Source organism: Coenobita brevimanus, chromosome 94, assembly GCF_032717465.1.
Source record: "Coenobita brevimanus isolate Jiangsu-jjx chromosome 94, ASM3271746v2, whole genome shotgun sequence".
NCBI classification, from domain to species: Eukaryota; Metazoa; Arthropoda; class Malacostraca; order Decapoda; family Coenobitidae; genus Coenobita; species Coenobita brevimanus.
Genome location: NC_137047.1, coordinates 13,256,171 through 13,268,441, shown reverse-complemented (window position 1 = coordinate 13,268,441; position 12,271 = coordinate 13,256,171). Strand labels below are relative to the sequence as shown.

The 12,271-nt window shown below is 42.1% G+C and overlaps 1 protein-coding gene across 1 annotated transcript in view; it reads right to left on the bottom strand.

Moving 5' to 3' along the window:
* The window catches only part of LOC145413007 (uncharacterized), a 468,549-nt gene that overhangs the window by 338,909 nt on the left and 117,369 nt on the right, over positions 1-12,271 (bottom strand). The window contains exons 11-12 of the mRNA XM_080282828.1: positions 11,667-11,804; positions 10,714-10,857 (exon numbers count right to left, since the gene is read on the bottom strand). Of these exons, the coding sequence (XP_080138954.1) occupies positions 10,714-10,857; positions 11,667-11,804 (282 nt within the window). The remainder of the gene's footprint in view (positions 1-10,713; positions 10,858-11,666; positions 11,805-12,271) is intronic.

Sequence of the window (12,271 nt, the reverse complement as noted above, 5' to 3'; positions counted from 1 at the left end):
TTTTCACTAATGAAAAGGAGTTTCTGGAAGGGGAGGGAGTGACTAGAAATGTAGTGATAAAACATAGAAAAGTGAAGTACAAAAAGTGTACAACTTACTGGAAACTCAAGATGTAAGGAAAGCCCCAGGACCAGATGGAATCTCTAATTGGGTACTGAAGGAATGAAGAGAACAACTAGTGGATAAGATTCACAGTTTAATTGTGTATTCTCTGGAAGAGGGGAAAGTGCCTCAAGAATGGAAGAGAGCAAATGTGGTACCAATTTATAAGGGAAGAAGTAGGGAAGAACCCCTGAATTATAGACCAGTGTCCCTAACCAGCATGGTCGCAAACTTGTGCGAGAGAATTCTGAAAGATAGATGGATAAAATATCTGGAAGAGATGAATATCTTGGCTGATAGTCAGTTTGGATTCAGAAGTGGAAGGTCATGTGTTTCCAACTTGTTAAGTTTTTACTCAAGAGCAATTGATGTGCTACAGGAGAGAGATGGTTTGGTAGATTGTGTGTATTTAGATTTGGAGAAGGCCTTCGACAAGGTACCCATAAGAGTCTAATGTGGAAACTAAAGCATATAAGAGGACTGAAGGGGAACCTCCTGGAATGGATGAGAGACTTTTCAGAGACAAGCAAATGAGGATAGTAATAAAGGACAGGATGTCTGGATGCAGGGAAGTAACAAGTGGAGTCCCACAGGGCTTGGTGTTGGTGCCAGTAATGTTCCTGATCTACGTAAATGATATGGTAGATGGAGTAAACAGTTATGCAAGTCTGTTTGCTGATGATGCAAAGATCTTGAGGAAGGTACAGGTTGAGGAGGATTGTAAAATGCTCAAGGAGGATCTGGATAGGATACACGGCTGGAGCCGGATGTGGGAAATGAAATTCAATGCAAAGAAATGTAAAATATTGGAAATGGGTAAAAGTACCAAGAGGCCATCACTGAATTATTTGAAGAGTAATGGACCAATCACAAAAGCGAGTGAAGAGAAAGATCTGGGAGTGCTGGTCCAGGACAGTTTGTCACCTAAAAAAACACATTAACAAGACAGTTAAAGAGACGTATAAGCTCCTGACTAATATAAGAGTAGCTTTTCATTATATGGATGAGGAGATGATGAAAAAATTGATAGTGGCCATGATTCGCCCCAGGTTAGAATATGCAGCAGTAGTGTGGTCCCCACACAAAAAGAAAGATATAAACAAGACTGAGAGAATACAAAGAACAGCATCTAAGATGGTCCCCAGTCTGGCAGATCTGTCGTACAGAGAGAGGCTGGAAAAGCTGGATTGGCCTTCCTTAGAAGAAAGGAGAAGGAGAGGTGACATGATTGCAGTGTTCAAGACCATGATTGGAATAGATAAAATTGACAAAGAAGATCTGTTTTTATGAGATAAGAGAGTAACAAGAGGACATGGAATGAAACTGAAGAAGCCAAGCTGCTTCAAGGATATCAAGAAATATAGTTTTCCTTATAGATGTACAGACCTGTGGAATAGCATGGACAAAGAGATCGTCCACTCTAAAAACTTAAACAACTTTAAAGCTAAATTTGACTTACTGAGAAACAGAGACGGGACCTCATGTGCATAGCTCATTTCCTGTGTATCACAATTAGGTAAATACAAATAGGTAAAAAAATCAGTGCACAGCTACTGCATTCTAACCTAACCTAACCTATTAGGTTTTGCCCCCTAATACTCCCCATACAAATTTTAATCACCAGGGATTTTTTTTTTTTTTTTTTAATGCAGGAAAGAAGGAACCAAAGGCCACGAGCCGGGCAAACTGTTCCCTCTACGAAAAAAACAAAAACAATACAAAAGACAGCCAAATTCAAGTTCCATTCATTTCAAGATGCCTAGACACGCTGCATTTGAAAGAATGGAGATCATAGGAAGTAGGAAATAGAGACAGAGGGAGACAGTTCCAGAGTTGACCTGTTGCATACGTGAAGGACTGAGAGTAATGGTTAACTTTTGCATTAAAGAGCTGGACATAAATGGGATGAGAGTTTGTTGCTAGACGGGAGCTACGCACCCGTCGTAGAGGTGGAGGGATACAAGGAGACAGGTCAGAGGAGCAGTGACCATTGAAGTAGCAACAGAAAAGAGATGAAGATGCAACAGTGCGGCAAAGAGACAGAGGTTGAAAGGAGCCAGTAAGAGGAGGAGAGCTAATGAGATGAAAAGCCTTTGACTTCACCTTATTGAGAAGAGCTGTATGTGGGGAACTTCCCCATACATGAGAGTTGTGCTCTACACAGGGGTGAATAAAACCTGTGTATAAAGTCAACAACTGCGCAGGGGTAAAGAAGGTACAGAGGTGCCTTAGCACGTCTAATCTCTTGGAAGCAGATATTACAAAAAATGCAATATGATCTTTGAGAAGATAAGTCCCCAGTGAATGAAACACATGTTCAATGATGATGCAGGATTCAGCTGGATATTATTAAACATTAGTGGGTACTCCTGTGGAAGATTACGTTGGGTTGCTAGGTGTAAAACATTAGTTTTTGATGCATTAAAAACAACAAGATTATTTTTACCCAAATCAGAGATACGAGCCAAGTCAGATATTAGGCATGCCATAGCTTCATCCCTTGTTTGTTGAAGTAACTGCTGAGATGGAAGGTGTGAGAAATGAATGGAAAGATGAAGGGTGGAATCATCAGCGTACGAATGGATAGGGTTAGATGTACAGCTTTGAAAGTCATTGATGAATAAAAGTAAGAAGGTTGGTGATAGGAAAGAGCCATGAGGAACACCACTGTTGATAGACCTAGGAGAAGAACAATGGCCGTCTACAACAGCAGCTACAGAAAGACCAGAAACGAAGCTATAGATAAAGGCACAGATAGAAGGATAGAAACCATAAGAGGGCAGTTTGGAAATTAAAGATTTATGCCAGACTCGATCAAAAGCCTTTGAGATGTCAAGTGCAATGGCAAAGCTTTTGCCAAAGTCCCAAAAGGAAGATGACCAGGAGTCTGAAAGGTAGGTGGGAAGAACACCTGTGGAGCTTCCCAGACGGAATCCATACTAATGATCAGAAAGAAGGTTGTGATAGGAAAGAAGCTTTAAAATTTTTCTGTTACGAATTGACTCGAAAACTTTTGTGACACAGGATGTTAAAGCAATTGGATGATAGTTAGAAGGTTGAGAATGGTCACCCTTCTTTGGGACTTCCAGCAAGAAGGAAAGATACAAGTTGAAAGACAAAGGCAAAAGAGTTTAGCTAGGCAAGGTGTAAGCACAGAAGCACAGTTCTTGAGGACAACAGGAGGGACCTCATTAGGCCCATATGCCTTGTTAGTATTAAAGCCAGTGATGGCAAAAAATATATCAGCTGAAAAAATTTTAATGTCAGCCATCAGGAAGTCAGAGGGGGGAAGTGATGGAGGAACAGCACCGAAATCGTCTAAGGTGGGATTGGAGGAGACAGTCTGAGCAAAGAGATCTGCTTTATCAGTAGAAGAAATAGCTACAGAGCCATTAGAGTACAAAAGAGGAGGGAAGGATGATGATGTAAAGTTATTAGAAAGGTTTTTGGCAAGGTGCCAGAAGAAGCGGGAAGAATTGAAGTTGGAGAGTTGAGAGCATTTAGTCTATCCATCTATCTATTGCCAGACGCCTCAATCCTGTTTGGGGTAGCCACAAACAAATCGCCTCCAAGTCGCCCTGTACACCGCCATTTCACTGCCCTGCTTCCAACTCACACCCCCCCCTCTCATATACCTCTCCACCCCATCCCTCCATCTCATCCTCGGCCTCCCCCTCCCTCTTCCCCCCTCCACCTCACTCACATACACTCTCTTTGTCAGTCTTTCACCCTCCATCCTCTCCACATGGCCAAACCACCTCAGTGTGTTCCTCATAATGCTTCCTATCACATCCACATCAACACCACAACGCTCTTTTATATCCTCATTCGTCAGCCTGTCTCTCCATGTGACTCCACAGGCTCCTCTTAAATAACTCATTTCCACTGCTCTCACTCTTGACTTGTGTCCTTCCAACAACGTCCAAGCTTCACTTCCGTACGTTAGACTTGGTATCACAATACTGTCATGTAGTAACTTTTTCACTTCCATGCTCACTTCCCTGTTTCTTATCACTGCTTTCAAAGAACCAGCAACCTTTTTTCCCTGCTGTACCCTTTCAAGCACTTCACCCTCCAAACCTCCATCCTTACTCATCACACTACCCAAGTACTTAAACGTCACATTTTCCAATTCCTCACCATCCAACCTCGCTGTACATTCACTGACTTCACCTCTCTCAAAGACCATCACTTTACTCTTCCCTACATTCACCTTTAGATTCCGTTTCTTACACACTCTCCCAAACTCATCCACCAAACCTTGCAGCTCCCCTTCGTCTTCACTCAACTACACAGTATCATCTGCAAACAACAGTACAGGGAGTTTCCAAACACTATCCTCTCTCACCAGGGCCACTCCAACATCCACTACCTTACCTTGTACCTCTTTTATTACCCCATCCATGTACAGACTGAACAACCATGGAGACATGACACATCCCTGTTTCAACCCAACATTCAAAGAGAAAAATTCACTTAGTTCACCATCGACACACACCGCAGCCTTCAGCACCATCGTACATACTCTTCACAGCATTCAACAACTTCCCATCTACTCCATATATTCTTAACACTTTCCACAATCCTTGTCTATCCACCCTGTCATATGCTTTCTCCAAATCCATGAAAGCCGCATACAACTTCTTTCCCTTCTCTAGAAACTTTTCCACTAAAGATCTAAGAATGAATATCTGATCTACACAACCTCTTCCCTTCCTAAAGCCTCCCTGTTCGTCTCCAACTATTTTCTCTGTTCTTTCTCTAACTCTGTCAATAAGTATCCTACCATACACTTTTCCTATTATACTAAGAAGACAAATGCCCCTATGATTACCACACACTTCTTTTTCCCCTTTTCCTTTGTACAAGGGAATAATGATACCTGACTTCCAATCCTCCGGGACTCTACCTTCCTCCCAGGCCAATCTGCACATCTTCCACATCCATTCTACTACTATCTCTCCCCCATGCTTCAGCATTTCACCAAACACTCCATCAATTCCTGGGGCTTTCCCCGATTTAACTTTCTTCATTGCTTCCACAACTTCTATCCTAATGATTTCTTCCAGTCTTCTCACCTCCCTCCTTCTCCCAGCCATTCCCCAGCCACTTATACTCGCATTACTTTCATCCTCTACGTTCAACAATTCCTTAAAGTGTTCTCTCCATCTGCTCACTTTTTCTCCCTTCTCCACTGGTAATCTACCATTTTTATCTTTCACTCCCCTGCTAACTTCACTTCCACCCTGTCTTACTCTTTTCACCTCTTTCCAGAACATTTTCTTACAGTCCCTCCACTTTACACTCAAATTCCTTCCAAATTCCTCATCCACTCTCTTCTTACTCTCTCTTACTAATCTTTTCACCTCCCTCTTTCTTTCTACATATAACTCTCTCTTCCGCCTCTCAACTTCTTCCACGCCCCTATTTCTCATCCATTCATTGTATGCTTTCTTCTTTTGTGCCAAAGCCTATTTCACCTCTTCAGTCTACCACGCTGTTCCTTGCACTCCCCTCCATCTTCTCTTCCTTCCACACACCACATCACATGCTGCACATATTTCTTCTGTAAATTTCCTACATACACCTTCCACGTCTCTCATCTGCTCCAATTCATATTTGCCCAATCGTTCCTCCACTTCTCTCTTATACTCTGCCTTTTTCTCATCCTCTTGTAACCTTTCCACTCTTCTTGCAACTACTCCTTCCTCTCGTCTTTCCCTTCTTCTATTCCTCCATCTTACTTGAATTCTAATTCTGGCCACCACCAAGTAGTGGTCAGAAAGTCCACTCCCCCAACCTCTATAAACTCTTGCATCCATTACACATCTTCGCATCCTTTCATCCACACACACATAATCAATCATTGCCTTCCTTTCATTCAGTTCACCACCCACCCTTCTCATCACTCGTCATGTATACCTGTGGATCATTTTATGCCTGAAGAGGGTATTGGCTATCACCAACCCCCTCCCAGCACAAATGTCCACTAACACACTCCCATTCTCATCTATCTCAGCAGGCACACCCCACTCACCAACTATTCCATCCACCTTCACATTTCCAACTTTACCATTCATATCACCAATCAAAAACACTCTCTCATTCCTTCCAAACTTTTCCATGCACACTTCTATGTTTGTCCAGAACTCTTCTCTCACTCTTCTAGCACGATCTTGCGTTGGCTTATACACACACACAATTGCCCACATTTGTATTCCAACTTTCAACTTTACCCACACAATCCTTGACCCAACTGATCCATACTGTCTTATGCTCCTCTTCCATCTTTTACTCACAACTATACATACTCCTTCCTTTGCCCTCTCATTCTCACCTACTCCTGCACATATACCCCATCCATACTCCCATTCTCTCACACTCTCACCTCTCCATTTTGTTTCAGTTATTCCACATACATCCACTTTCGCACCCTCAAGCACCTGGACAATCTCTCTCTTTTTCACCTCATCATTCGCTCCCCTTACATTCCATGTTCCAATAACGATGTCCTTTTTCTGGTCCTTGGTCGTCATCGTTTGGTCAGTCCTTGTCCGAGGCTTATTGTTTGTTTTTTTAGTTAGCTGTTTTCCGGGGAGGGGCACTAACCCTCCACCAACCCTTTTAGTCGCCTTTTACGACAAGCAGGGATACTGGGGGAGTATTCTTGTAAACCCCCCTACCCCCAGGGGCTAGCATTTAGTACAGATGAAATAATTTTTAGCAGAACGAAGAACAGTCTTAGAACGATTCCGGGCAGAAACATAAACAAGATGTGATTCAGGGGTGGGTTGGCTCTTGTACCTTTTACAGGCCCTCTCCTTATCACGGACAGCATTAGAACAAGCGTGATTAAACCAAGGCGCTTTTGCATTAGTCAAAGGATATGAAAAGGGAATGTATGCTTCCATGCCCGAAAGAATAACCTCTGTAATACACAAAGCACACTCACATGGCTCCTGGCCATGGAAGCAATAATCATTTCAGGGAAAATCAAAGAAGTACTGCCTGAGGGCATCCCAATCCGCAGCTCCAAAGTGTCACAGTCAACGTTTCTTTGGGGGGTCCACAGGCTGTACTGGAGTGATAGGACAGGTCAAGGTAAGAAGGTTGTGACTGAAGAAGCCCAATGGAGAAAAAAGATTAACAGCATAAGTAGAAGGATTAGTTGTAAGGAAGAGGTCAAGTAGTTGGAGCTCTCTCCAAGGCGGTCAGGGATACGGGTAGAGTGCTGTACAAGCTGCTCTAGGTCACTAAAAATTAAAAAGATGTAGGCTCGTTCACCAGGTGGATCAGTGAAAGGAGAGGAGAGCCAAAAGTGGTGGTGAACATTGAAATCTTCTAGAATGGAGATTTCAGAGAAAGGAGAAATGGATAGAATGTGTTCCATCATACAAGTAAGACAGTCAAAGAATTTTTCATAGTCAGTAGAATTAGGAGATAAGTAAACAGCGCAGATATATTTAGTCAGAGAATGACAGGAAAGCTGAAGCCAGAAAGTAGAGAATTCAGAAGAATCAAGTTCAGGAACACGAGAGCAAGATAAGTCGTTGCATACATATACGCAACAGCCACCTTTGGCTTTGAAATGAGTATAGAGAAAGTTGGAGGAAAAAGAAAAGGGTTTGCTGTCAGTTGTCTCAGACAGGTAAGTCTGTCAGGAACAGAAGGTGAGGTTTGGAGGAGGAGAGGTGGTGTTCGACAGAGAGAAAGTTAGAGGAAAGGCAGTGAATGTTGCAGAGACAAAGAAATGAGTCAGGCAGTGGTTCCAGGCACCTCGCTGAAGTCGTCATCAGGAGAGGGGCAGATGGGGGCATTTGTCCCCCCCCCCCTGAGGACTCCGAGGCCTGGTTATTCTGTGCCATTTTTAAAAATTTTGAAAGGAATGTGTAGTGTGTACTGTGCATGTAGATTGCTGTTGACAGTTAGAGAAACTTGTACTGGAGAGCATGCTGGCCTACTCTCTGTGTTAATGAAACAATGAAAAAGTTCAGCAAAGGGGGATGGTCAGGAACTAGTCCCGAGGGCTGATGAAACGGGAGCTCCAGCCCTCCCTGTCATCAGCTTTCCATCCACCTTGGGAGTACTGCCCTGCTCGAGTGGTGCTACGGTCTACTCTTCACATTGCCACTAAGCCTCTTGAAAGTCATCATTACAAATTAAACAAAAAATTGACCAAAACAACACGTGAATAATGGCCGCCCAGCATCATGCATATTTCGTCACGAATCACTTTCAGCAATCATTAAAAAAAATAAATAAATAAATGCAGTGTGAAACTTTTTGAAAGCCATTAGTCATCAACAATAAAGGAAAAAAAAAAAGCCATAAAGAAGTTGTCAGCATGGAGTGATTGCGTATCTCACTTCTCAGATACAAACGAATACAGTAATCGTGAATAACAAACTAGTCAGCCAAGCAGTATAATTTGTATGACAGTATACTTCACAAGAAATGAACTCACATAACCATCTTACTTAACTATTTATGTCATCACAGTGTCTTCACGTATCTTAAGATCCGAATTTTCTCGAACAACAACCGTCAGTTCATACCAAACATCGAGCACAAAGCGTTTTTTTTTTCTTCTCTCTTTTTTTCACACTCGTTGCACAAAAGGCGAATATATGAATTTTACTGCTCCCTAGTCATTAACTTTTTTTTCCAACAAAGAAAGCTATCCACTTAGGCATCCATGCATCATACACCATGTCTAGACTAGGCCCATTATTTTCTTTTGTAATGAGAGTTTTTCTGTTCTGTATTGTTTCTTGGCTAAAATAAATTAAATTGAATTATGTTATGTATGTTTAAAACATGATTTACACCCAGTAGTTTTATAATATGGGTGGAAAATCAGTCCTGTCAAGCATGCCCAGCAACAATTTATTTTTTTTTCTCATTAGTTATTGAGTTCAGATTTGGCAAATACCAGTTTGGTGAGTTTTTTTTTCGCACCTATTTCTCGCCAAGTGTGAGAGTTCACTGTAAAAGTACCCAGCTGGAAGATTCCGATGAGGACAGTGAGGATGATGCGGACTCCTCTCAGCGTGCCACTACTCCTGCCATCCCCAAGCTGAGTGCATTCTGGGAGCATGTAGAGTTTGTTCTGGACTACCCTGAACACCTGGACTGCAACTAAGAGATGGAGCCCCTGGGACTTGTGGAGGAAGTGCATGCTTTTATGCAGTGCATCAACACCAGAATCGCTGTTCCTTACGTCAATCAACCACTGACAGTTTCTTCAGGCCTGTGACCCCCGCCGTGCCCAGCCCTGGCTCCACACCAAGACATGCCTTCCACCTCCGAGCCCCAGCCCAGTACATCAGCAAGGGCGGAGTCGCCACTGGACATGAGTTTGCAGCTATCTTCAGTCGTCTGCAGTGGGTAGCCCATCATCACGTCCCAGTGACGCACCCCTGGGCCACCTGCAACACCTACTCTCAGACTCTGACAGTGCATAAACAGCAAAAACTCACCACTAGACCACATGGGAATTTACAGTGTTGTGCAGTGTTAAAAACAGAATGTGCAGTGTTAAGAAATTAGAATTCACAGTGCAAAGAATTAAGTTCAGAGTGCAACACTGGCATGTTTCAAGTGCAGCGCAAGTAAGAAAAAATGTGCAGTGTTAAGAAACTAGAATTCAGTGTGCAAAGGATTAAGTGCAGCGCAACACTGGATTACTGTACGTGCGTCAAGTGCACCTTCACCACTGTCAGAGCCTGTGAGGAGGCAGGTTAATCTTCACGACGGCCATGGACGTGTCATAAGTACCATGTACACTGCTAAATATTTTCCATACTCACTTCTAATTCCTCATTCTCTGGTTCCTTTTAATTTATTTCATGGTTTCTGTCCCTTATTTGTGTGCACAGGGTCTGAAATAGGTGCTGTGCAAGTCTGGTAGGGTTATTTAGGTTGCTTTCAAAGTTATGTTGGGTTAGGGTCCATAAGTACCTGTCCAGGGGGCATTTTCCCAAGTCCCGAACAAGACCAAGTCCTGGACATGCCTTTGGCTCTATTATGTCGTATCTTGGAGAGATTACTGTACCTTATCTTCTTCATGTCCATACTCACTAATGCAACCACCTGTAGACCTGGGGATGCTTTCATTTGCAAGAAGGGATGGTGAGTAATCTGGTCTTTAATTTAATTTGTTTAATCTTTCCCAGATATGAAAGTTTGAAAAAAAACTATTTTGGGAAATATGCCAGCAGTGAGAGGGCAGCCATGCCAAAATAAGCCCTGCATCAAAGGGTTAGAGATGAAGTTCAATCTAAGCTTGTAGTATAGCTGCAAAACCCACAAGTTTCACTTAAAACTCGTAAACTGTACTTTGATCTGATGTACACTGTATGCTAACAATTAATAAACAGCAATCTGTACTATGTATGAGCAAAAAGGCATTGGCAGTTATAGCTTTACACTTAACACAAATATTTTCAGTACATGCTGTAACTGAATAGCACCTGAACACAAAGCTCACAGCTAGAAGTAGAAAGCAAGTTAGCACTCAGATACCATTCTGGTAATCAAAAGCAATGTCAATTGTTCAATACTGCAGTCGGTTTATCAGATGTTGCAATAGTGAACTAGATCACCCCTAACCTTCACAACCTGACCCAGTTGCATTGGCTGGTTTATATCCAGCAGGGCAAAATGCACGGGGAAGCTGGTGACATGAATAAGAACCAGCTGTGTTGTGGCATTCCCATCCTGTCTCACATGGAAGCTCCAAACACTCATCACGATCTGGGCAGGTGGGGCAGGGCATGGGATATCAGGGGAAATGAGGAAGGGCACAGTAAAGACGAAGCATCAAAGAGGAAGAAAAAGCATCAAGGTTGATGGAGACAGAACATTAAAAGTGGATGGAGGAGGAACACTGGTGTGAAAAGAGGAGAAACATTAAGATGGAAGGACCACTAAGAGCTTCAGTTAAGAGAGATGGAAAGAAGAAAAGCATCAAATATGAAGAAAAAAGAGCTCAATAAGGAAAGAGGAAGAAAGCACGTGGAAAACAAACATTTGGAAGAAAGGGTTTCAGGCAGAATAAGAAAGCTAATTTTTGGAATAATAAAGGACAACAACTGCAGTGAGAATGGAAATTTCAATATGGGAAGGGGGAAAACATATATATGGAATGGAGGGGAAAAAAATAAAAAATGAAAGAAAGGTAAATGTAGTGTGAGAATGCATAGGAAGATGTGCATGTAACTAAACTTCCTGTAATTTTGTTTAACTTTAGTAACTAGGCCATATAGAGACATGAATCATTCTGCTTCATTTTTCCCCATAATGAACTCAATTTGAGACTAATATACCTGCATTATATGTTATATACTGATATACTGCAGACACAGTATGAAAAATATAAGAGTATCTTGAGATTTATAGTTATTTAGTATACTACCGTAAAAACAGGATAGTACTGTACTGGCTTCAATATTTCTCATCTGATCATACTCTTCAAATTATTAAGATTGAAAAAGTATACTACTACTGTACTGACATAATTAGCCAATCCCCATACCCTCAAAACAAAAGTTGGCAGTACTAACCAACACAGGTACCATGGGCAGGGTTATACTGGAAACCTGGATCACACTTTATGTCACATTCGTATGCCCCCTCAATGTTTCTGCAGCGCTCCTTCTCAGGATCACAGGTGTCCAAGTTTTCCTCACATTCATCAACATCTGGGGGTACACTAACAGCTGGGGAGAGAGTCCTGGAGGCTCAAATATAATCAAATACCAGTACAGTCATGCTTCAGAGATTTGATGGGAACACAGCCCCAACAGACAGAACAGTATGTAGACAGAAATTAACCCACAGTGATGGAACAAAACAACACACCCCCTGTGTAATGTAATACAACTACATAAACTAAACATGACACTGTCCACTCCAAAAGCAAGATTCTAACAATGTCCATACTCAAAAATATGATTTTTCTTCTGTCTCTAAATTCTGTTTGCCAGACATGTATATCCACAATTCATAGTCTCACTGCATGACCAAAATAAAAAATTTTTATATTACAATGATAGCTGTAGCAGGCTATCAATGATCTTACATATATTAACAGTAACAGAAATTTAGCCTCAAGCCCAGACATGGGGCCGAAGCCAGCTTCGGCTTCAGTTTCATGAAGCCATGGTTT